Here is a 26,523-nt window from a genome sequence, read left to right as displayed (position 1 = left end):
CAAGAACATGACAGTTATTTTCCACTAGTTCCGGTGATCGCTGACGTTTGCATTTTTGAATCTTGAATGACCTTTCCCTTTTAAAATTTACCTTGGAGTTCGGTACATTTTTAAATTGTAGTCAGGAAAGTATTTAATAATACAGAAATCTACTACTCACCTGCTGACATAAGACTTGACGTACTTCCTTTTCTCTTCACCGTGAATCCTGATTGTGTCTTAAAAAGAGCTGCCATTGCGTTTGCCTTTAACTTTTTACTTAATGGCATCTGAAATAGGACGAATACATAATATTTGTCTTGTCCATTCTTTAAAAATAAAGTAAAATACTTATTAAATGTTTGGTTCGTATGTTTTAACTGATACAAATATGTAGTGAAAGATAAAGACATCGTGCTTTTCTCAAATTAAATCCGTTATCGATTTCTTGAATTTTATGTTTATAAATTATTTTCACATTATGAAGAATAAATGCATGTTTTGAATCCCAACACATATTTTGGATGCAGTTTTCTTGTATAACTACCTTGATCTCTTCGACTAACAGAATGAATGAGAAATGTTGATTTTATATACTTGTACACAGTTGTACTTGTCAATCAAACAGTTTATTTATGTACTTAAAAAAATATATACTGTATTGACACATGTCTATTGTTGAAGACATTTTGCATGCGTTATTATATTTTTGTCAAAGTGTTTTCGTCTTATTAAAGTATACACAACGATTCCCTTTCCAAATGGAATTACTGCCCTTTGAATGCTACGTAAAAACTTACACCAAATCCACCACCAGTTTTTCTGAAAACTCGATCCACCAATTCTTCTGCTGGTTTCTTCTTTTTAACAGATCCATCTTTTGTTTTTGGCGACGTTTTTTTCTCACTAATAACAAGATATATAGTATATTTGAAATTAAATGAAATCATGTTAAACCGTTTTTATTTGTTTTATTTCCAAACAAATGGCTGAAGAAGTCGATGAGAAACCGATAACTCCGCACAAAAAAAAACAAAAAAAAAAAACGAAAAAACAATGAAACAAGTTCACAAAAAACTTCATATATGACTTAAGTGTCAACAACTCGTAACCGACCAATAACCAAGAGTAAATGTCATGTGCTGTAGAATGGTAAGCAGATCCTGCTCTACATCTGACACATTTAAAATTTACCGAATGTAAAATAGGAACTTGAAACACGTTTTTCAGGACAGGCAAGACGGTTTGTTTAGAAACAACACTGTCAACAAAATCAAAATGCACAAAGAACAACATCGAAAAATAAAGAAATAGCAACGAAAAAGTTATAACTAACAAATAACTTAATTGTTCTTTTAAAACGTAAAATATCATATTTGTTTTATTCTTTTTATTTTTCAGAATGAATAAATATGTTATTTAATTAAGGAAACAAGAAAACAAAACTATGTTTTTTTTTAAACAGAATGGTTACCTGGTGTCTGATCCTGGTGAAGAAATCAGCTTTTTCTTTGGTCGACCCGGTCCTCTCTTAGCTTCCCTGAAGAAGGTAATGAACAAAGTTTTAAAACAAAAAACATAAGTTCATAATCGTTATCACTCACAGTTATCAACACTTTCAAATATTACAGTAATAAGCAGGGAAATTAAATCAATTAACCACACACAATGATTAGTCAAACGAAGAACTAAACGTTTATCATCAACCTGAATAAATGAACCTATGTCCAAGAGACTACAGCGGGAAAACCAAGCACACCAATAGCACTGAAGACCTAATGACATAAATCAAGCGCCAATTTGTGCATTGCTCTTAAAACATGACAAAATACAACGTTAGACTATATCAACCAATGGAATTGATGGAAAACAAAGGCCTTGTAACTTCTAATACATGTCGTGAAAAAGAGTCAAATCACAAGAATACCGAACTCCGAGGAAAATTGAAAACAGAAAGTCCCTTATCGAAAGGCAAAATCGAAAGCTCAAACACATCAAACGAATGGATAACAACTGTCATAATCATGACTAGGTATAGACGTTTTCTATGTAGACTATGGTGGACTGAACCTGGTTTTATAGCGCTAAACAATTAATTTTGTTTTTTATCAATAAACTAAAAGTTAATTACGGTTTTACAAAATCCGACTGGTAGCTACATATTTGATAAGTCATAAATATAGCAAAGTCAACAGATCAAAATATAACAGCCAAAATTATTTTTGTTTGTTTTAAACTTTCCCAGTTTTAGAGGTTTTTTTTAAAGTTTTTTTTCGAATTATAATATGGGTAATATTATTCTCTGAGGTGCATCTCTAATAAATACATCGGTTGGTTCAAATCAGAAATATGGGAATCAATTGAATACTTACAATCATCACAGCCCTTTCCTGGATCTTGATATCTATATCATTATCGGGAAGCTTATACCAAAATTTGTGATTAAAGAGATGATTTATGGAAATGATGCACATTTGCATTCAATTAAAAGTTACTATAAGAAATCGGGTCACCACTGCAATCAAAGTTTCAAGTTTCTAGTGTAATTCAATATTTACATTTCAACTAATTTAACTTGAATTTACCCTAGCTGACATGTTATCTGACGTTTTTGTATGGTTTTAGATATGGTTTACTAGCCATAGGCTGCATACATATCAGTTCCATTGTCACATATGTGAGCAATCATTTTGTCCAAAGTCTGCGTAAGACAAGCAGGTGTCATCAAAGTATCAACTCACCCACACTCTTTTTCTTTATGGTCTTTTTGTGGGGATTCTTTTTCTTTTTCTTTTTCCTTTTCTTTTTCTTTTTTTGGTTGCAATTTGGATAACTGTTTCTGTTTTTCTTTGTACATTCTTTGAAGTTCAGCTAAACGTATCCTCATGTCCAGTTCAATGGCATTGATTTCCTCCTCTCCTATGTCAAGAAAAGAAGGGAGGTCTGTTTTTCTGAGTTAAATGGTTTATTAAAAACCCAATATATGTAATTGTTAATAAAATGTGTTAATTAATAGCTAGTTTGTTCAAAGTTGCTTAAAAAAAGCAATTGAATGATCTTTCAATCTTTTCATAAATGCACGACCATATATGTCTTAAAATATGTCTTTTGAAAATTATTGCTTCTCGATAATTAAAACTTTTTTTTGCATCTTCGAAAAAAAAAAAAAATATTGTGTTATATTAGAAAACGTTACCGAAAACCTTTGAAGAATTGATGTGTTATTCATGATAAAAAAATTGGAATTGGGAATTAATTTTTTAACTCATCATTTGCATCATTATAATTTCGATCAATTATAATAAATATATCTATTCTGAAGACGTCATTCAAAAATTTAGAAGATAATTCCTAAATGAATGGAAAGTGGGATCATTTCCTATAACGAAACACAATTACCTTGTGGTATGCGTAGTCCAGTAGATGTATAGTAACTCTGAGGTTCAGTCTCTTTTAATGGAGGTATTGATCGTGTTCGACTTATAGTTCTCTTAATTTTTGGTCTTTTAATAGGTTTAACTTTTTCTTCTATCTCTTCAGAAGTGTCTTGTTCTACTTTATCCTCTGATACTTCATCTTTTACATCTTCTTTTTCGTCCTCTTCTTTTATATCCTTTCTGGTATCTATTGATTTTGAACGCTTTTCAGCAAGCGCACTTAAAAGTTCGAGACCATCGACAGCTTGTAGGATTTGTGGATCAAGAAATGGATTATAGTCTTCAGACGATTTGTCCTCTTTCACAGACTCAACTGATTTTTCGTCTTTAATTTGATCACAACACTGATTAGATGACACTTTCTCGTCAGGTTTGATTAAATCAGGATTTTGCAATTCATTTGTGGGTAAAGACTCTATTGTTCGATCATTTTCTTTTTTCTGTATATTATGCAGTGATGTTTGATTTTCAGAATCAGTAGTTAGTGTTTTAATTTGTCCTTTAAAAGAAACTGCATCATTTGGAAGAACAGTTTTGTCTTTTGTTGTTATTTCTAATTCAATAGAATCCTTACTAGTATAAACAGTATTATCTTTCTCAATTTCATTTTTCAAATTTGTTACATGCATATGTACAAAGGATTCTGTTGATGAAAAAGAAGACTCATCGTCATCATCAATTATGTCTTTTTTGTCTATATGAACTTCATTGTCTGTTTTAACTTGGACGGGAGAATTGTCAATCATATCTTGTTCAGTGTCTTCGATCTCGCTTGCGGGTACCATTGGAGAAGTACCCCTTGACTGTACCATTGAAAGATCGGATTTAATTGCTTCTGTACAAGATAGATTAGCGTGAGATACTATGCTAGAATTCACAATTAAAGGCACTGATCCCGAATAAGAATATGGTAATGTCTGTGAGGATGTTCCAACTTCTGAAATAAACAGTTGTTGAGAAACTCAGAGTTTTGATAATACTTCTCAACATCATAAACATGCATCCGTCGACAATTAAATGTTTGTTTTTTTAATTAAAAATAAATATGAGTAACTTTGTTAATGACTTGCATATATGTCTATTTTTACAAAGATTTTCTTGAATTGATTCTAGCAACTTGTTTCTTATCCTGTCTCTTTTAATCACATTATATGGATGTTTACCTGAAATTTAGTATCAATTTCTCACTCCTAATGAAATGTCTGTATGTATTTAGTTATATTTCGCATTGGGAAAATAAAAATCAATGTCGATTAGTTAGTTTACTGCATTAAATAGCATAGAATATAGTTTTATGGGCTTCCAAAAAAAACCCAAATGAAAACGTCACTACCATTTGACTATAATTTACCTGAGGTAACTTGTGGAGTAACCATTCCTATAGACTTTGTCTTCTTCTCGATTCCCTTTGCTGGTTTGCTCGTTGTTGTTGTAACTTTGTTTTTTATGCTGCCTGATGATACCTGTATGTTTTGGTTATATGTGTTTTCTGACGTGACGATAGTATCTGGTCTATTCTGGATCTGGGCATTATACATTTAATATTTAATTTTAACATTTGTAGTAGGGGTATATCTATTTTTTTTTTTTCAATCAAACTCTTTCATACTCGGGTGTCCAATAGACAGTTTTATGTGCAATTCAATTGGTATATAATTCAAATTATCATTACTACGCTTTTTCTAAATTTTAATATTTTTATCACATGAAATTTAAGTATTATCAAAAACGGTTCGCAATATTTTCATTTAGTTGAACATTCAACATAACGTTTTTTTTTTTTGTATCATCCGATTAAAATATTGTGGAATATCTTCATTTTATTAATGTACAGTCACAATCACGTGTGAAGTTTAAAATACTAGAGTTTCCTCATTAAATCAATATATTATGAAATAGTCTATACGACTATATAATCATTATCAAGAATATATTAAGGAAATAATTCATATTACTCACCAACTGTTGATACTGTTGAACTACAAATGGTCTTTCTTGGTTATGAGGAAGAATCTGTGACAGTTGATGAGAAGGCATAATTGGTTGAGGAGTTGCAGCATATGAACTCCAGATTCGGCTCGGGTCATAAATTTCTGAAAATTACAAGATGTTCATTAATATCGAATCTCAACTAAAATCAAAATTGATGAGTATTTTTCCGCTGTTTTTTTATATCTATTTAAACATTGGTCAAAAATCCCCCAAAACTTGTTATACTGAATGAAAAGGAAACATCACTTTACCAAATATCATCGAAATGTGAATGAAACTAAACTTGTCAAGTTCAATCATGTTCATGATTTCTTAAACAACTGAGGAGCCAATTTATTTCCGCATTTAATTGTACGATTTCATCTTGTCTATATTTGAATAGATTGAATAATTACATCTTCAATTCTAAAAAAAATTACAATAGTGAATATTTATGCATCTTGTGAATGACAGATGACATACCAACTCTACTAGGTTCTTCTGCTATATGTACAAAATATAAGCGTATAGCGGGTTATTTTCGCGTACATGCAAAGGCATTGATATAAGTTTTGAATCTGCCAAAATTATTTCCGCCAAAATATTTCGTATACCTCTGACATTGAAAATCGCGAAATTTTACACCCACTATTCGGTATGTCTAAGATCGTTAAAGATTGTTTTTTTTTACGTGTTATATAAATTTTACCAATATCATTGGAGGGAATCATGACCAACTGTCCTGTAACAGAATCCTGTGCAATTTTGAATCCAGGAGGTATTGTTATAGGAAGTGTCTGGTCTGTAGCACTAGAAGTAGGTATAGAAGGTGGCATCGTGAATGGGATTTGTCCAATCCATGACTGGTTTAACTGTGGGGTTTGCATCCATTGTGTTGGAAAATGCCTTGTTGGATCATCAGACCATGCAATGCCTGCTCCAGTTGCAGATCCTGTAGACAGCGGTAAATTACTTTAAATGCATTTTTCACAATAAAATAGGTCTTCATAATAAACCTTACATACTGAGATTAAGTTTACCGTCTATTCTTAACTTTTCGATTCTTTAATGATAATATCAACTCTTTAACAAGATAAGTATTAAATCATAATGCTTTAATTTCGAACATGTTAAAATAAAAATCAGTAACTCTATCCACAAATACTCTTTCCATTACTAGTATTACTCATTTATATCGTATGTTTGAAAGTGTGAAAAGAGTCGAATACAAGTATAATTAACGTTGCCATAAACATGTAATGAAGGGGTTATCTCTCTTGTAACTTACCAGTCACTATTAGATTGGCTGGAAGCTGGCTCCTCATATCCACAACGTTGACATTTGGTATTGATTTTGTGGCAGAACTTGACTGACTGTAAACAGAAGCATGAATGTAACATTAAACCAGTCGACAGGATTTGTTGTCATTAATCTTTTTAAGAGATAATTACACCAACAAAAAGCCGTGGTTCCCACATAAATAATTAAAAACAATAGAAAAACAAATTTCTCCAGATTATTTCTATGAACTAAGGGCAATTTTCGGACCAGTATCTTTTCTTTTTTTCTATATTTTTGTGTTACAGTTTAATCATTGTAGTGCTATGTCGTTTCATATGAAACAAACACCTTATAGTTCATGCAGGACATATTAATATATGCTTCAAAAATACGTGAGTTATTAGGTCGTATTTTGTACACTTGTACCATATTACAGACATTACTACATTCGAGAACGGAACATTTGGAAAATTAAAATTCAATGAATACAAACAACATAACAGTTTAATAAAGGTTTCAAAAAGGTAGTTAATCATCCAATAAAAAACCTCGAAATGCATAAAAAAAAATGTTGGACACTTGAAGTAACTTGACTCATTTGTCTTGAAAAAAAGATAGAAGAGCATTTTCCATAATTTACATCCAGGAGAGTGTTCAATCAAATGTTGGTATGAATTGAAACATGGTATGATTTATCTGAAATAAATAAGCACTGTTAATAACTTCTTTTAAATGAAAACTTGGAAGCATTCATCATTCACCGGGGAGGAGATCAATGAGATATAAATTTCTGAAAGCATTGGCATGACTGTTCACTTGAACTGCATGAAATCACAGTTCCGCATTTTTTCCCTCACAAATATATAGTTAAATCATGCTAGTGCACACATTTAAGACTTGATTACTTGTTTATTTTTTCAGATGAATTACTTGCATTAAGATGTTTTATGTTTTTATCAAAGCAAAACATTTCCTAGAGTTAAACCATTAAAATCTAATTTTGTTGGCGCAAACAAAACCCTGTTTTAAAAAAAAATATTTTTAAATTGTGTGATTTTCTTGTTTCATTTGGAATATTTATTAATTAAGTGTAAAAATATATCCTTGTATTCATACTACTTAAGTTCCAATTATATCCAATGTAAAGGTTTAAAACATAGAAATTCCTGCGATTTACCTTATTAGATTTTGGAACCACATTCATTTTTTTTCTCTCCCTAAACCAGATTTTCAAAGCAAAATTTTCCTCGATTCTTATATTCCAAGCCCAATCATCTTCCTGAAGATATTTTCTTAACATCTCCCCCAAAATAATCACAAATTGAAAATGATTGTAAAGAACTCCATTTAATTGCTGTATAAACTAGGACTTATAATTTCATACTAAACACAGTTCACTTTGATATTTCAATTTTACAAGAATTTGCAAATAATTTTTCAATATTAAACATTGACATATGAAAGGAACGGAAAAATACTAACGTCTCTTTGCTAGCCTATTTCACTTAACTTTAACATGACTACAGGTCAAATCATAAAGTTATTTCATGTTTCTAATTTGAATTTGTAATAAAGTGTTTACTTTGAAAGTTTGATATACTTTCAGCTTTTTCACACAATAGAAAAGCAGGTACTGTAAATCTTGCAACACTTTACCACCTCTGGCAGATATACGGATGAAATAACTGACATTTGAATGTTGACAGTAAGAAAATAAAATGCGTGTCATTAAATTCCGATTACTTTCAATTTTATAAACAGGTATAGAGTGATAGATGAGACGGAATGTAGTTTTTTGACATCATGGCCTTCAATTGTCTGCTCTGACAGTTGTGTAACACATTTGTTTCATAACATTTTATTAAATGTGCATGTGCATATTAATAACGGACATTCATCTTTTGGTCACTGGTGCATAGTTGTCTAATTAGCAATTATACCATTATATATTCTTATTGTATAATATCCCATAAGCTTTCGTTCCTAATGTGATGAATAGTATAAGGTACAACAATGCGAAAAGCTGATATAATAGTAAATATATAGAAAAATTTGTTAATATCATCTTGATACAACTATTATATATTATTTCAAATGCATGTAATTTGGGATTGCAAAATATTAATTTCATTTATATTTCAATCTTCAGAAAACGACAAACAGTAAACACAAAATGAGAAACAAGTATTTCATTTTTGCAGTGTTAAAGTGTCCTTTTTTCTTCCGAAAAAGGTTCATTTAAAACTAGATATTTTTCAAATAAAATTCACTTTATTTACTTTTTAGATTAATATTTATTGCATGAATTCACATAAACAAAAGATGTGTCTTACTCGTTTATTCTGCTTTGACTAGTGTTATTGTGGGAAGATCCGTTTAACGATTCGCCACCGTCACCGCTATCATCTGAAATATATTAGATATTTTATTAAACCATATTGCATTAGCCAATAGGCATGATGGGTAAAAAAGCAAAATGAAATTTGAAAAGATTGTAAACGAAAATATGAAAGATGAAAGTTGATAAATAAATATCCTTTTTTTTTAATAAAAAAAAACCCCAGAATTTTTAAATTGACAAATGAGTTTAATAAGATATGAAGTCGTACCAAAGAATCAAAGACATTCGACTTGATATTAGTTTCAACTTTGTGAAATTATAATTATGAAATCATAAAACAAAAAGTCAGAATAATAAAAAAATTTTTTTTTTTTAATATTGGCTAAATGTTTTTCGTTTTCCTCAAAATAAATATTTATAAAATAAGAACTTTGCAAAAGGAAATCTATAACAGCTAAAGATTCCGTGTTAAAAGTAATATTGCTAAAAAAAGATAACTGTAGTTATACCTTTTAATGTGTTTTGATTTATGTATACTTGTATTGGCATACATCTGTTTATGTGAACATTGCAGATATGTACCTTTCTTAAGGTAAACATGGTAAAGATCGCAATATGAAAGTTCGATTTGCAAACAAGGTTTTCATTATGTCGAAAATCTTCCAACTTATTATTCAAGGATTTTGAGTATGTTGAATAATAATTCTATTATATTCAGTTTGTTTAAAATACACTCATCATTTAAACGTGTTCGCGCTTGTGGCAGTAAGATTTTTTTCTCTGCACAAAATTGTATGCAAACGATATATCATAAAAAATCAAAACCATATGCATAAACATAAAGCAAAAATAATTCTACATAAATAACGCGCGAGAAGTATGATGAGTGTAATTTACATCAATATACCAGCTATGCACTATTTGCCTTAACCAAATGCTAATAATATATTCGTTTCATATCGTTTGTATTTTCTTGATCTTAAAATTAAGCATATAAATGAGACTTGGAAGTAAACTCGTTGTATTCATATAGAATTTCGAAAGCATTGTTTATACATTGACTATATATTTCCTTAGATATAAAAGATTAAAGTATCTTTTGACATTGTAAAACTAAAATAATCAAACTATTGGAATTTATTTCTTCACATCTAAAGTTTTTACAATGTTTTGCGAATGTTAAACAACCTGTGAAGTTGTCTTTATAGTTTAACAAAATAAAATTTCAATTTTACTTTTAACATTTGTTTCCAGACATGAATAGGTGCACTTTACGTGGGATATTCATCTTTGAGTGACTGCTGTAAATTATTATAGATTGTATTTTTACATGTACGAAGCTGATTTTTTTTACACTTAAGTCTAGAATTGTGTAACTAAAATACTATGCTTTTGAACAGTTTAACCTTTATTTGGAGTGATAAAAAATGTCAAAACTCAGTTAACAATGTTATTTAAAAATTGAAGTGTCCACATTAAATTGTAATTATTGATTATTTTTTACAATGACCATTACAGCGATTTTACGTTTGAAAACTATAACAGACCTGTATCATCTTTCTTTAATTCTTCCCTCTTACGTGCCACTGCTATTCCAATAGGTATATTACTAACTCCTGTGAGAAAAGAATACAGACTCATGTCATTCATTTTACAAAGCTAAAACATTTCATCAAATGGTGCTCTCTGCACACTATTGATCCAAAATGGACTGGCATGGCATTTGCACAATTCTAACATTAATATTCATGTGTTTGTTAATTCCATAAACAAACTATTTATAGCATGTCCATTTCTAATGCTAAACGAAAACTTCTACGCTTGATCAAACCAACTAACGTGAACTTTGCCTTTATCCAGATATGGATTTCAGCTGGCTAGGAAGAATCAATAATGTATTACGATTATAAAACTATATATCTCATCAATGAACAAGAATTCCTGCCATCTGCCATTAATGGTAGAATTGAAATGTCTGATTTGAAACATTTTACAGGTACTTAATCTATATATGATAAATCATGATTTTGATATTTGTTACCATATAATTGGAGTAACAAGGGGAAATAAATAAACCATAGAGGCATCTTTCGATCAAATAAAGGTATATAGATGCTTGAAGACATTTTGAAATTGAAATCTACCATGTTACCATATTTCATGGGGTTTTTTTATAAAGAAATTTACAAAATTAAAGTTTCATATCATCAATTAATCTCATTTTAATGCAGTTTAATAATTATAATGTTCTCATGTCTTGTACAGTAACGGCGAGGACATTTTATCAGAATATCGCTTTATTTGAATAATTGTATCTAAGTTGTTTGAAATTTTTAGTGATGAATGTATGTTGTCTTTGTAATGTTTTTGGTGCTTTTATTCAAGATATCGATATGTTCCTCCAATAATCTTGATCTCTGCACATGCTGCATGAGTGATGATATGATCGTTTCGTAATATTTTAACCACTGATATTTTAACGCGATTGATGTTTGAAGTCAAACTGAACAAAACAGTATACTGTTAAATCGGTCGTTATTCAATATCAATACTAAAGTTCTTCAAGGGTTGACATTTACTGAGTATTTCTATTTTAAATAAGACAACCTCCTTTTTCAACCCTTATCATGAATTAACGCCATGATTATGTAAATGGCCCACACACCACTTGCATCAAAATTGCAAAATTTGAATTAATGAATTCTGTACAAATAAGATGTGACTATGATACGTTAATGGAAGTTATTGAGCATTTACTATTTGATAGATATCTAATTGCATTCTGTATAATATTGCCATGATGAATATTCATATAAAGGTTTCAACCAAAGGTTCAAAGAGGACTCCAATATCAGCGAGGATACATGAAGATATACTGGTAACTTATTATACTATAATTTTTAGTAAATCTATTATTTTCAAATTTTCAAATAGGTAGTTTACACTATTCGATTTTTTGTTCATTTCACTTAGTGAATAGACCAGGGAAAAAGACAAACACTCTCTCCTTATAACACGTAGAGCCTGCCTAGTATGTGACCATTGTATTAAATTACAATCCTGGTACCTTTGATAACCATTTACACCACTGGGTCGATGCCACTGCTGGTGGACGTTTCGTCCCCGAGCGTATCACCAGCCCAGTAGTCAACACTTCGGTGTTGACATGAATATCAATAATTTGGTCATTTTTATAATTTCCTGTTTACAAAACTATGAATTTTTCGAAAAACAAAGGATTTTCTTATACCAGGAATAGATTACTTGAGATGTATTTGGCACAACTTTTTTGGAATTTTGGATCATCAATGCTCTCCAACTTTGTTCTTGTTTGGCTTTATAAATATTTTGATATGAGCGTCACTGATGAGTTTTATGTAGACGAAACGCGCGTCTGGCGTTCTAAATCATAATCGTGATAACTATTTAGATTAGACTAAGATTTCCAATCTAAACATATCGGTCATAAAATTACACTCTCCTTAAATATATTAAACATTTCCTCGTATTTGGAGACTCTTTATATGGCTGTTTAATTTGTGGTATATCATGTTTATAAAAAATAGTTTGAAATATAAGACTTAAATAAAATATTGTCGTGTCTTGTCAATAAACCTCATTTCAACATGATCAAAAATTATTTTATAATCATAACAGTAAAGGAGTTGGTTAGGGAACGCTAATTAGACAGTAACCTTAAAAAACAATTAAAACATGTTTTGTTTTGATAGAAACTATGAAGTAGTTTCACTTGATAACGCATCTGATTCATATTTGTGCTTTTTCAAGCGGAATATATGTATAATATAACATGTTAAAAACATTAACTTGGTTAAAATAAAGGCAACAGTAATATACCGCTGTTCAAAACTCGTAAATCGATGGAAAAAAACTAAATCGGGGTAACAAACTAAAACTAATGGAAACGGTTTTAAAAATAGAGATTCTTATTCCAATTAGTTTATAATTCTAAAGTGAATCAATATCAACTACTAATTAGTATATCAAAGACAAACTGACCTGACGATTTCTTGTCGTCACATTTGGGTTTTATCAATACCCTCTTTGTTGATAGCTTCTGTTCCTGTTTTCTCGGAGAAGACAACATTCTCGGATTATCTGTATTTGATTTCAAAGATTCAAAAGATTCCTGTCGCTTTGATAACACTTTACTAATTGCTCTGACGGTATCCTTCGACGTAGTCGTCAGTTGTTGACTCTCCTTATTCCGTGGCTTAAAATCTGCTGATGTTTTATCATCTTCGGTTCTTGTCAATTTGCTTCCTTCGTTTATCTTTGTATCACACATAGTATTATCAGAAACCTTACTATTCTCACTTGTACCTTCCTTTTTCTTTTCAGATTTAGATTCTGTAACAGTATTTTCACTTGATGTCCATTCTTTACTTTTTTCAAGAATATGTTTCTTTAAACATAAAGGCGTTGTAGAAGAGGACGAAGACGACTTTGTGACCGAGCTGACAGGCAAAGTCAATTTCATTTTCAAATTGTCTTTATCATTGCAATTGCCTAAGTTTTGATCAGTCACACTTTGAACATTTTTATCTAGATTTGAATCATTCATATGCTTTTTGCTACTTTGTGTTGTATTAGTTTCTGACTTCTTAGAACACGTATATACTGCTGGTTCCTTCTTAATTCTCATGTCACATGGTACAGTTTGAACTGGTTCCGAGCACATAGATGCTGTACTGACAGTAGAGCCAGACAGCGGCGGTGACAATAAAGCATGAGTAGTTGAGAATAGAGAATGATAATATGGTAGGGAGAACGTTGTAGCTGTAGACACTTTAAATGGATCTGAAAAATATGTTCAGTATTTTACCAATTAGACATGAATACTTTTGATTTTTAAGCTCTGTTATATTGTTTTGCTGTTACGCTGTTGATCAAGTATAAATCAGTTCGATGTCTAATTAATTTTTTTTCGCATCTGATCTTGACAGTTTATTGTAAAAAAAAGTCTTAATGTTTGTTGAAAGTCGTAAGAAGACCTATGTGAAATTTTCAATTTTCACCCCATTATTGATAATTGTGTGGTGAATGTGAGGCTCAACGACACACAAAAAAAACACATCTAGAGGTCAATATATAGTCTACAGGAATAGAAACATGCCATGTCAAGCTCTAAATCTATGTATGGAATTATATTAAACGAAGGGACAAAAAAACGAACAATCAAAACATTTAATACCCAATGTCGTGTCTTGTTGAAATAAAGATAAATGCAAATATAGACACACAAAAAAAAAAAAAAAACAATATTTTTAATACCAAGAATGAATACCAATAATTGTTAGAGAATCATACTTAAACTTTTGTACGCTAAACGCGCGTTTTGTCTTCATTAAGGTTTTAAAGTTCAAGAAGTACAAAGTTGAAGAGCATTGAGGACCTTAAATTCCGTAATGTTTTGCCTAAAAAAGCAAAGGTATTCTCTATTTTTCTGATAGAAAATCCAAACAACTTCCAAAAATTCATTGCAATATTTAACAAATGGCTTTATTCCTTTTGATACGTATAAATGAAACAGCTGAATATACCAACCATAAAAGAGACAAAGCTGTATTAAGTGAACAGAATAGCAAACTGACTACATATAATAGTGTCTCGGGGTCTTAATCTATAATTATCTTCTTTTATTGCATTTAATTTATTACGAATTAGGTTAAAAAAAATAAACAAGACCTAATGTTTAAAAAAAATGTTATATTTAAAGAAGATCATAAGAACGACAAACCTAATTTATATTATATAAACTTAACATAAAATAAACCGCTTTTATATGTTCCTATAATTGTTTCCCTATTGGTTACCCAAACTAATAGCTTTCAACGTTCCAGTTCAAGGTTAATATAAATCTTGAAATTAGAATGGAACGGGACAAAATGTTTCAATCAACATATATTGATGTAATATACAATTTTTAGAATGTCCTGTATTAGATACCAGAGCCATATGTATATATAGAGAAGACTAACAGTTGTTGAGTAAACTAATCATGTAATTCTTAATGATATGAACACAAAAAGTGTAACTCCTGTTGAATAGTAAAATTCAAAAGCAATGAAACCAGACGCATAGCCAATACAAAACCTTGGTGGGACATTGCATCGATAAATAAAATTACAATCCAATTAAATGCTCTTTACCAATATTTAATTAAGTTAGTTTCAGATGAAGAAGATCTGTCCACCTTCTTGAAAAACATGACATATTTGTAACTGTGCTTAACACAACTAGCAATCAATCAATATAAGTTATATTAAGGAAATTTGAGTGCTTAAAACACACATAAAAATAACAAGAACAGAATTTACCTTGCAACTTCACATTTTCGTTATTCACCAACACTTAATAACAACCCCATATGAACTTCTGAACACGTAGGTGAGGGAACAATTTACTCCCGGTTTGAGGTTGAGACAGAGTTCGTGTGCCGTAATAGTTGGTTTCCTTTATTTATAATTATTCGAAATATTACGGATGTTCTTATCCCAGGCATAAATAACCTTGGTCGTATTGGCCCAATTTTTTGGAATTTTGGGTCATCAATGCTCACCAACTTTGTACTTGTTTAGCTTTCTAACTATTTTGATATGAGCGTCACTGATGCGTCTGATGTAGACGAAACGCGCGTCTGGTGTATCAAATTATAGCCTGGTACCTTTGATAACTAATTATGCCTTTTGTTGATCTTTTTATCTTTTTTTTTAATTTTCGATTATGATGTTATCTATCTTTTTTCTAAAGATCTTGCTGCCTTACGTTTTCGATATATTTATACGTTTCCCTCTTGTTTAAAAAGAAACCGAAACCTTGTTTGATGAAGAATTTTAGTCTCTGTCAGAATAGTAAGTGTAACTTGAATCAAGAAATATAAGTCATCAGGATGGTGAGAAAAATGCATAAAAACAGCAAAATATATATTTGTAGATTGTTGGTTGTCTGTTTTTTTCTTCTTTCGGCAAAGTAACTTATTATGATTTTTTCGTATATCTTGCCACCTCACATTGTCGCTATATTTACGATTCTGTCTTATTTACATTTAAAATTATAAGCATGGTACCTTTGATAACTAATTATGCCTTTTGTTGATCTTTTTATGTTTCTATTTTAATTTTCGATTATGATGTTATCTATCTTTTTTTCTAAAGATCTTGCTGCCTTACGTTTTCGATATATTTATACGTTTCCCTCTTGTTAAAAAAGAAACCGAAACCTTGTTTGATGAAGAATTTTAGTCTACTGTCAGAATGGTAAGTGTAACTTGAATCAAGAAGTATAAGTCATCAGGGTGGCGAGAAAAATACATAAAAACAGCAAAATATATATATTTGTAGATTGTTGGTTGTCTGGTTTTTATTTCTTTCGGCAAAGTAACTTATTAGATTTTTTCGTATATCTTGCCACCTCACATTGTCGCTATATTTACGATTTTGTCTTATTTACATTTAAAACTTACCCTTTATGTAAAAAAAAAACCGGCAGATTGTAGGCTTATAAAACGTTCATGTAATAAATGAAACAAGGAGCAGGGAAACTTACACAGCAATCAGGGTTCGAATTATTAATAAAACTCCATCTACATGTATATATATATATATTCTTAACAGGACAGTAAATGAAACCAGGATTACAAATATAAAATATGTGTATTCATCGAATTATTTACATGAAAATTGGGTAAGTAATTCGGAAATTATTAGCTGATATTTTTATAATTGATTTCCGGATCATTTGTCGTTCCGGAATATAGTTCTATTAGTGATCGTTTCTCGGCCTTGAAAGATACAAAATATAAAAAACAATCTGTTTTGATATGTTAATTAAAACAATAAATCATTATACTAGTATACAGATTGATGAACTCTAATTATTTTTACGAAAGAAACCAATAAAGTTTTGATATTTATTTACTTTAACATTTTTTTTGTAATGGAGTCATCTGGAACCATTTATGTTTTCGGGTGGGTGTGTGGGATATAACATTTTGTTTTGGCGGGACGTACATATCATTTTTTTGAAGAAAAAAGTTTATTTATTTTCCATAATAGATATTTTTTTAAATCTTGATTTTTTAAAATTTTCATTAAAAACAAATTATTTTTCATTTCCCATCTTTTAAAATAGTTATGAGCAAGACATTTAGAATCAATTCATTTAAAAAAATGACATTTAACCAACGAAAATGAATGGTCAGTGCCTTATCACAATCCCCTACCTTTTGACATTGTTTCAACTTTAAATGTTACTTTACACACAACTTGAACACTACCCACTGAATAATTAATTAATAATTAACACAAAATTACCTGTTGTAGCAACTGGTTTGATTTGACTAGACCCACTTGGAGATTCCAAAGCTGAAACAATACACGATGAACTGGTAATTGTTGTCGGCGTTACAGAGTCTGTTCTTTTACATTTTCCAACTTGTTCTTTGATTTCGTTACTCATTTTCTCTTCTGAATTTTCTTCGGTGCTATCCTTTTCAGATTCTTCCAGTTCATCTTTCGATTTTTTCAAATCTGTATTTTCTTCTTGACCTAGTTTTGAATCATTCATGACTACATCACTTACTTTTTCCAATTTATCATTAGATAGTGATGTTATTTTTGTAGTCTTTTCCTCTTTTTTGCTGTTTTTATTTTTGTCCTCGTTTCTATCATCACTATATTTACTGACTTTATCCTTCTTTGAATTAACAGTTTTACTGACAGTACTAGAAGAAGATTTAGAAACTTGAGTTTTCTCCGTTTTCCTCACGTCTGACCGTTTATCTGTATCCTTAAATGTTTTCTGTGAATTGTAGGCCTTGCTGCCGGTATCTTGAACTTTACCGTGAGTCTTTGTCGAATCAACTCGTTTAGATTCAGATCTAGATGGATCTTTTTTGGAATTCGTTTCGGTCTGAGAATTTTGTGACCCAACAGAAGTAGACGGTACCATTTGAAGGCCAGAATAGAGTGCTGCATCTGTAAGAGAATCAGACGAGATATAGTTTTGCAATATTTTTTGATGAAATAAAACAAGTGATTTACTTTGAAGGAAAGATTAATTCAGTCTACAAATTTCGAAATATATAATATTCAAATTTACCACTGAATATGAACTATCAATTATGTTTTGCAAGTTCATTTCATATATTAATAATGTCAAAATGACCTAGGTTAAATAATATTGAAATATACTACATTTACCAATACTGTCGTCATAGCAACTACATATACTTACCTTTTCGAAGATCATAAATCCTATGGTACCCCGACTGGTCCACTCCCGCTGCACCTAGGTTGTGGGCAAACAGTGAGAGGGATTCCGTCGCCGGTAGGTAAGGAAAATATGGCGAGTACAGATTATTGTTGAGCACATATCGGGAACCTGAAAAACAAACATATGGAGCTATGACGGCGAAGAAAATCAATAAAGCTTGAACGTCATCTGATTAGCAGAGTTACAGAGCTTATGGATGGAATTCTAGTTTCACAAAATATAATCATTGAAGGATATATGTCAATAGGAGAACATAGCCAGGAATGATTAGTGCAAACATGTCTATTTCTCCTTATTTATCATATTACGTAAACAGTTAAGTTGTGATATCCAAGGTCATTTTTTTGTGTGTTGAGATAGATTGTTCCTAATGATATACATTTTATCCATGAGCTATGCTTTGTTTGCTTTTTGAACTGTCTGATGCCGACCCCCAAAATGTTTAAGGCCATGTACAATTATCAAGTTTTAATTCAGTAATTCTGTAAATAGGTAACGAAATCTTCAATAGTCATAATTATTCCAGATAAAGTAATGATGTCTAAATTCAGTGAGAACATATACATATAGACAGATATATATATGTGATAAAATATATGTGGCTTTAAATGGACATCTATGAGAAAACCATGCAGATGGTGCTCCATGCAAAGTTTTTTGATTTTGATAAAACTTTGCTGACATGTTCAGGTTGACCTTATATGAAAGTCATGCAAGTTTGAAGCCCTTACACTGCTGGTAACCATGGCAACGATAGGGATTTAGGGTATTTCCGAGTTTATTTATAGATGCATTTACTGAAATGCATAGATTTCATAGATTTCTCAAATAGAAATAAATACTATATAACTTCTGAGTGTTTAAATACTTTAATAGCACAGATAGGATGTGTATGAAGTATAAAACACATCATTATATTAAACATAATGATATATAGAGAAAATAAGGGCGTGGCAAAACACATAAAGTGATAAATAATATGGCCTTTTCATCAAATCACACTAAAACAGACACTACAGCCCAAAAGTCGCTTTAATTTACCCTAAATTTCACACATACATTGCATTTTCTTTGGTTCAAAATACTTTGAAGGGATTTCGGTTGCAAATTAATTTTATAGATTTTATTGATCATTTAGATAGCCTCCCCCCTTTTTTTGGGGTATTTTCGTAATAAATTGAGTAAAGTCTCATATTTCAATTAAACCAAGCATTCAAAAATAAATACTTGAATTATACAGATGGTATAATACAAAATAGGTAAATCAAATAGAAAATTCAAAGTGAAATGGATTTTTGTGTCACAAACAATAGTAAGCATCAGGCTTAAAAAAGGGGGGAGCTGCCAAAGACAAATTTTTTTTGGTATTTTTTTTATTCCAAATTCCTTCAGTACACTTGTCCTTATTACTTTAAAGAGTAAAATCCTTTCATTTCTTCCCAGTAATCCTATTTTGGTTATTGCAGCTTGTTAATTACTAAAGTTTTATTCTGGTTACTCAAAAATGATATGAAATTTAATGTCAAGTTCATCATATTGAAAAATCTTAAGTATTGACATTCAGAATATGTGTTCTACAGGTAAACAAAGATAAGACAGTTGCAACCTTTTACTTGCATGCTGGTAACAATATAAGTCATTTTGATCATGAGTACTTGAGACAGTGATGATAAAATCTGAATTTCTATTGTACAAAGGGAAATAATCCAATAAAAATGTCGTTTTTTTAAAACCTTAAAATTGCATGTACATATTTATTTAAACTAACATACACTTCATCAATTTAACAAAATACAAATATATCTCTATTAGGTTATCTGGTGAGAAAGTAAATATAGCAGTTGAGCATATACTATTCATTTGCTTTTGTTGTAGTACTTTCTTAAATTGTCCTCGAAAAATGTCTAATTTCCTTTTAGCATTGATATATTCATAAATATATCAATCTGTTTAAATGATCATAAATGTTATTTTATTTAGTATTATATTTAACAATCAATGTAGTAATACAATAACACAAAATGATGCTTAAATGCAAGAATAAGATCATGAAGATTACTATAAACATACATAAAAGTTAATTCAAATTGACTTAGCAGCACAAGACAATTGTTGCATTAGGTATGGAATTTAGGGACGTATTAAATTATTTCCATACTATCTGATAAAAATTTACATACATGTAACTACATGAACTATGAAAGGTAATTTACTAATAATTCAATCAACAAAACAAGTTAGTCAATCTAAGTAACAATTTCTGATAAATGAAAATATTATAATGTTAATCAAATGGCCAAGTACAACTGTAATCTCTTTATTGTCTTCAATATTGATGACCTTTTAATGCAGAAGTAATTTTTAGACTTCTTCTTTGCTGATGAGAAAGCCATTCTGATGGTGAGACAGTGAGAACACTGTAAGTCCTTGCAAATGTCTCTCTCTCTCATTTGTGTTGCAACTGTGTGTTGACTTGGTTGTTGTTAAGACTTCGGCGAGATTCAGATTGCTGTTTATTTCTTTTTTTCAAAGCATATCCATGAGTATCATTTCCATTTTTTTTTTTTGAGCTTGCAATTTTTTAACACCAACAGGAAAAATCAAAGAGAGATCAGAGCCTTATTCAAGTATCCGTAATACTATCTAAGTTTTTCTTCATCATTAACATGTTTATCAACAAAAATGTGTCCCAGCAATCAGTCTTGTTTCATAGTTCTTTTTGGATCACCAAATATCTGTAAAAAATGAAAAGAAAACAATTGTTATCCATTAAATGATTGAAATTTCCCAAAAATGAAATTAATTATTAACTTGGTCTGAGTGTAAATGTGTTACGATTATCACAACTCTGACATTCCAGTACATAGAATAAGAAATAAAGTAAACTAGCTAAAAATGGACCTAAATTTGATTTTGTTCTTATTCCAAGCTGCAGCAAACTTAATTTCAATGAAGTTAAATTTGCAGATTTCATCTTGTATTTAATTAATGACATTATGACACCACAAAAATAGGGAGATGAGTATTGATCACAAATGAGACAAATATCCACAAAAGATCAAATGAAATGAATGTAAGTCCCCTGTACAACCTTCAACAATGAGATTTAAACAGCTCAAGTACATTCTATTACAACGCAGAGATTGCATATTAATGAGGTCGGTGGTGTTGGGGGCTAGTATAGACACTACATTCAAACTTGATCCACATGATACAGTTCAAAATTTGATTGTGGTAAAAGAACTTATGATTTTGAAATTGGACTTGTGCCAATATCCAAATTCTAAAGTCTAAAAGACATGATTAGATTTGTCATATCAAAGAACCCAATATATTCCATTTTTAATGAATTTAGACAAAGTTTAAGTTAAGACCCTAATTTGAATCAACTTGAAAACTGAGCCCAAATTATAAATCTGAACAAGCTAAATGCATGATAATATTTAGCATAGAAAAAAACATCTTTTATAATATTCTAATAAACTAACAAAGGTTTTTTTGCCCCTTTGATATTTTTTTTCAATTTGAAAACAAATATTAAAAATCTAATCATATTTGTAAAAAGCTTTTATCCCAAAATAGTACTTTTAAACAAGAGTGTTCACGCTGAAATGTCTCGCCTTCTTTACTCATCATTGCTATTATGTTGATAGACCTAAATACAAAGCTTTTTTACAACTGTCACTTAAGGTGGTACCCAACACTTTCACTAAAATTAATTTGGCTCGTTTAATTTTCATAAAATTTGGACAATGTATTTACTTTGACCCTTAAACAAAACTATTAAAATTTCAAAAAATTTTGAACCAACCGTTTTGTCAGAAAAATTACACTGGTTATATAGCAATTTGACAAACACAAATTTTGATCATTGAGAAGCTTAATATTCCCTTTACAACACAACGTAATTAAAACGTTTAGCTGACTTTACAGAGTTATCTCCCTGTAGTGTTAGGTACCACCTTAAACTCAACATTAACCAAAGAAAACGAAACATTGATCAATGAAACATGAAAATGAGGTCTAGGTCAGATGAACCATGCCAGGCAGACACGTACAGCTAACATTTCTTCAAAATAACAAATACAGTTGACGTATTGTTTATAAATTAAAAAAACAGACCAAAACACTAACACTTAGCAATGGACCATGAAAATAAGGTCAAATAAAACCTGCGTAACAGACATATAGATCATAAAATATTTCGATATACCAAATATAGTTGACTAATGCATAAAGTATTAGAAAAATAGACCATAACTCAAAAACTTTATTTTGACCACTAAATAATAAAAATGAGGTCAAGGTCAGATGACACCTGTCAGCTAGACATGTACAACTTACAATCATTCAATACAACAAATATAGTAGACCTATTGCATATGGTATAAGAAAAACAGACCAAAACACAAAAACTTAACTATAACCACTGAACCATGAAAATGAGGTCAAGGTCAGATGACACCTGCCAGTTGGACATGTACACCTTACAATCCTTCCATACACCGAATATACTAGCCCTATTGCTTATAGTATCTGAGATATGGACTTGACCACCAAAACTTAACCTTGTTTACTGACCATTAAATGAGGTCGAGGTCCAGTAAAACTGTATGATGGGCATGAGTACCGTGCAAGGTACGCACATACCAAATATAGTTATCCAATTACTTATAATAAGATAGAATTTAACTTTACAAAAATTCTTAACTTTTGCAAGTGGTCTCTGAACCATGAAAATGAGGTCAAGGACATTGGACATGTGACCGACGGAAAGTTCATAACATGAGGCATCTATATACAAAGTATGAAGCATCCAGGTCTTCTACCTTCTAAAATATAAAGCTTTTAAAAGAAGTTAGCTAACGCCGCCGCCGGATCACTATCCCTATGTCAAGCTTTCTGCAACAAAAGGTGCAGGCTCGACAAAAAAATCAAACTAAGTTTAGTTTTGAATCCCTTATTCCTTGATGTGGTTCAATTTAAAGCTTTTAAGACATGCCCGAAATTAGAAAAATATGACTACAATGCACTGTTTAATTTTGCATAATATCAAAGAACACCAATTATTCCATTGTTTTATCAAATCAAGTTTAACTTTATTTAGATTTAAACATATTTTATTTGCCCAAAGCAAAAAAGCATCAGACACAAGTAAAACATACTTAAAGTTTAACTTTGGATGCTTTTGACCCTATAGCTGATATGGATCATTTCAAAAACAAGCCAAAACATTTGAAATTTGTACAACAATAAGCATTGAAAACAAATATATAATGAATTTTACAGCTAAATTCCTAAGGCATGTAAATCTAAGACTTCGGTTAGCTTGCATGGTTTGTTTGTATATTGTACAATTGCAATTGGCATAAAGTGTAATCAAATTTAAAAGTACAAGAAGATAACAACATTAATTACAAAGCTTGAATTAATATTTATACAACGGAGCAAGCAAACCTTCCAAAGTTTTACTCTACATGCAGTAGGAAAATAGCTGTAATAATGCTTAAAGTGCTTTTTCAAAAATGAAAAATACAAATGAAGTCTCCAGGTTTACAATAGATGCATGTATACTATAAATGAGGATCTGTCAAGCTGACAAGAATACATATATTTTTTTCTAGGTTTAATTCTTATAAAGAAAACAATTTTAATATGATGAGCAATGAAATTGTTTTTTGTGTAAATTGTACTGATATGGCCCTTAATTGATCATAAAATAAGAATGTGAGTGTTCTGTGTGTTTATTTTTACTTTTTGTTTACCAGATTCAACTTTTAAAATTGAAGGGCTAATCTAGTTTATTGATTATTTATCATGTTTTTACAATAACAAATGTAACTGGTCAATTTCCAATTTCTATATATGATTATATTTCACAAATAATGTCACAACACAGGTCTTATTTGCTGTCTATTTAGCAGTCTCTTCTTATGACTTGTTCGATTCATTTTTTTATCAATTATATCATATATTTACCTATATGATCTCCTATCATATCTGCTTTCATTTTCTCATTATTTTGGTGCTTTTCCATCTTCAACATAAACCTGTTGATAAGAAATAAAATATTGTATATTTGTGCATTTGCATGATCAGTATGTACAGTGAGTTACATCTACATGTACATTGTACATTGAGTTGGCTTTATAAAATAATGCATTGGATCATTGAAAAAAAAAGTTTTGAAGATTTGATAATTAATCTGTGTAAATGTCATAAATGCTAGAAGTAAATACATGTACAAGTTCTCTTTCCATGTTTTTAACTGTGATACAATGTACATCGTGACCTTCAAGAAAAAGTCTCACAGTAACAAATATTTAGAGAGAAAAATACCAAGCTCATAGTCTGTAAAACATGTTTTTAATTTTGAGAATCATACATCATGTATATTGTATCAATCTAGTTGCATTGTACAATGTACATGTAGTATTGGTAAAGGAACGAATAAAGACAGGAAATTTACAACTCTTTGGGAGCTTTATTGTGACTTTAACAGTGCTTAATCAATACCTCACAAACATCTTTAGGTAAAGGATAAAAATAATGGTAGGTAAGGGTAATGCAGTTAACACACATACTTTTTAGTTGGCCTAAATGTACAGTAGTTTTCGTTATGTTTATGTACATTAATTTGTACGTGTTTCTTGTTATTCCTTTTTAGACCATTGGTTTTCCTCTTCAAAGGGTTTAACACTAGTAATTTAGGGGTCCTTTATCATGTTGATAGCTTGTTGTTCTGTGTGAGCCAAGGCTCTGTGTTGAAGGCCGTACATTGATCTATAATGGTTTACTTTTATAAATTGTTATTTGGATGAATAGGCACTCATACCACATCTTTCTATATCTATCTACCAAATGTTTTCTATTTCAATGGGTTATATCTAAAAACAAGGATTTGAAGCAACCATTAATTTTGAAAATTTGGAAAACAAACTCAGGGCGAACAGACCTGATAATGGAAGGCTTTGTAATCGAATATATATTATATATTTCTTGAGAGAAAGAAAAAAGTTTTTCTATTAAAATTAAGAAGGCAAACACATCAATCTTTTAGTTTCAAAAGAATTCTAAATCATTATAAATGTATGTCAATGAAAATATTAAAATCAGTGTTTGCTTCAAGAAAACTATGTAAATATCCCCCCCTTTTTTTTTCTCCCAAAGACAAATGGTCAATGCTCTTCTTCCTAAATTTATGAGTTGATGTGATGTTTCTACAGTTGGTCTTTTTATGGTGTCAAATTGCTTTTTCTAACCAAAAAAATAAAATAACAAACTTACCAGGACCAAATGAAACTGAATTTCCGTTGATAGATTTGGAAGGGTCATGAAAGGATGACAGCAACTCATTTTTTCTTCTTGTCCACTGCAATTCAACTCCTGTCCATGTTTGCAGCATATGCATTTAAAATTATGTTATGTGAGTCTGAAACCTAGACATTATAGTGATAGTCTAGCCTCATGAGTCATGTCTAGACTATCTGATCAGGATCAGACTTATCCCAGTGGCAGTGGGAATGTCTTAGCCACATGGTTTACTATGTCTTTGTTACACTCTTTCAATGAAAATAAGTTTTTGACTACACCATATTCATCAAAAATACCATTATTTTATATCCTTCTGCACATTTGTTGATTTCCCTCCTTCTGTTATTGACATAAAATCTACCTTTTATTGTGAAGAGTTTTACAAAGGGAGATAATTTTAGGTATATTTTTCAGATTTTCATCTTTTATTCAAATAAGCTTATATCGATTTGCAACGAAAATCCCGTTTAGGAATAGTAGTTTGTAGTGAACCATAACGTTTAAAAAAAATATTGTTTCAATTTGAGTGACTTTTGAGGTTTTATGGACATTTTCAGTACAGACTGAATTCAAATTTTAGCCCAAACACATTTATGTCAATAAAAATAAAAACAAAAATAAAGGTTGAAATAAGATCAAAAGAACAGTTTATTTAAGTAGAACGTCTGGATTTTAAGGTAAAACTATTTTTTTTGTCATATAATACTTTGAACTATTCAATAAAAAAAAAATAAAAATGTCCATTTTCAACAACATTTTTAAGCAAATTTGGTACTAAAATAGAATTGCCCTGTATTCGCATAATTTGAGATAAATTGTCATTTTTTATACATAGAACTATTAGATGTACTTAATACATTACTAGGAACCCAAAATCAGCTGAAAACTCCACAACCCCTTTC

General features: G+C 30.3%; 1 protein-coding gene across 4 annotated transcripts in view; it reads right to left on the bottom strand.

The window, feature by feature from the left end:
• The window catches only part of LOC134725459 (uncharacterized), a 62,138-nt gene that overhangs the window by 12,781 nt on the left and 22,834 nt on the right, over positions 1–26,523 (bottom strand). For 2 of the 4 annotated variants that reach the window (XM_063589282.1, XM_063589285.1), the window contains exons 4-17: positions 18,269–18,415; positions 17,347–18,009; positions 13,031–13,831; positions 10,558–10,626; positions 9,003–9,075; positions 6,676–6,761; positions 6,097–6,339; positions 5,376–5,509; positions 4,768–4,939; positions 3,379–4,353; positions 2,721–2,922; positions 1,454–1,519; positions 780–885; positions 161–269 (exon numbers count right to left, since the gene is read on the bottom strand). In XM_063589282.1, coding sequence (XP_063445352.1) covers positions 161–269; positions 780–885; positions 1,454–1,519; positions 2,721–2,922; positions 3,379–4,353; positions 4,768–4,939; positions 5,376–5,509; positions 6,097–6,339; positions 6,676–6,761; positions 9,003–9,075; positions 10,558–10,626; positions 13,031–13,831; positions 17,347–18,009; positions 18,269–18,415 — 3,846 coding nt within the window. The remainder of the gene's footprint in view (positions 1–160; positions 270–779; positions 886–1,453; positions 1,520–2,720; positions 2,923–3,378; positions 4,354–4,767; positions 4,940–5,375; positions 5,510–6,096; positions 6,340–6,675; positions 6,762–9,002; positions 9,076–10,557; positions 10,627–13,030; positions 13,832–17,346; positions 18,010–18,268; positions 18,416–26,523) is intronic. The other 2 variants (XM_063589284.1, XM_063589283.1) reach the window with 2 other exon arrangements.

This window comes from Mytilus trossulus, chromosome 7 (assembly GCF_036588685.1).
Source record: "Mytilus trossulus isolate FHL-02 chromosome 7, PNRI_Mtr1.1.1.hap1, whole genome shotgun sequence".
Lineage (NCBI taxonomy): Eukaryota > Metazoa > Mollusca > Bivalvia > Mytilida > Mytilidae > Mytilus > Mytilus trossulus.
Note: the sequence above shows the minus strand (reverse complement) of the source record. Positions and strands in the feature narration are given on the sequence as shown.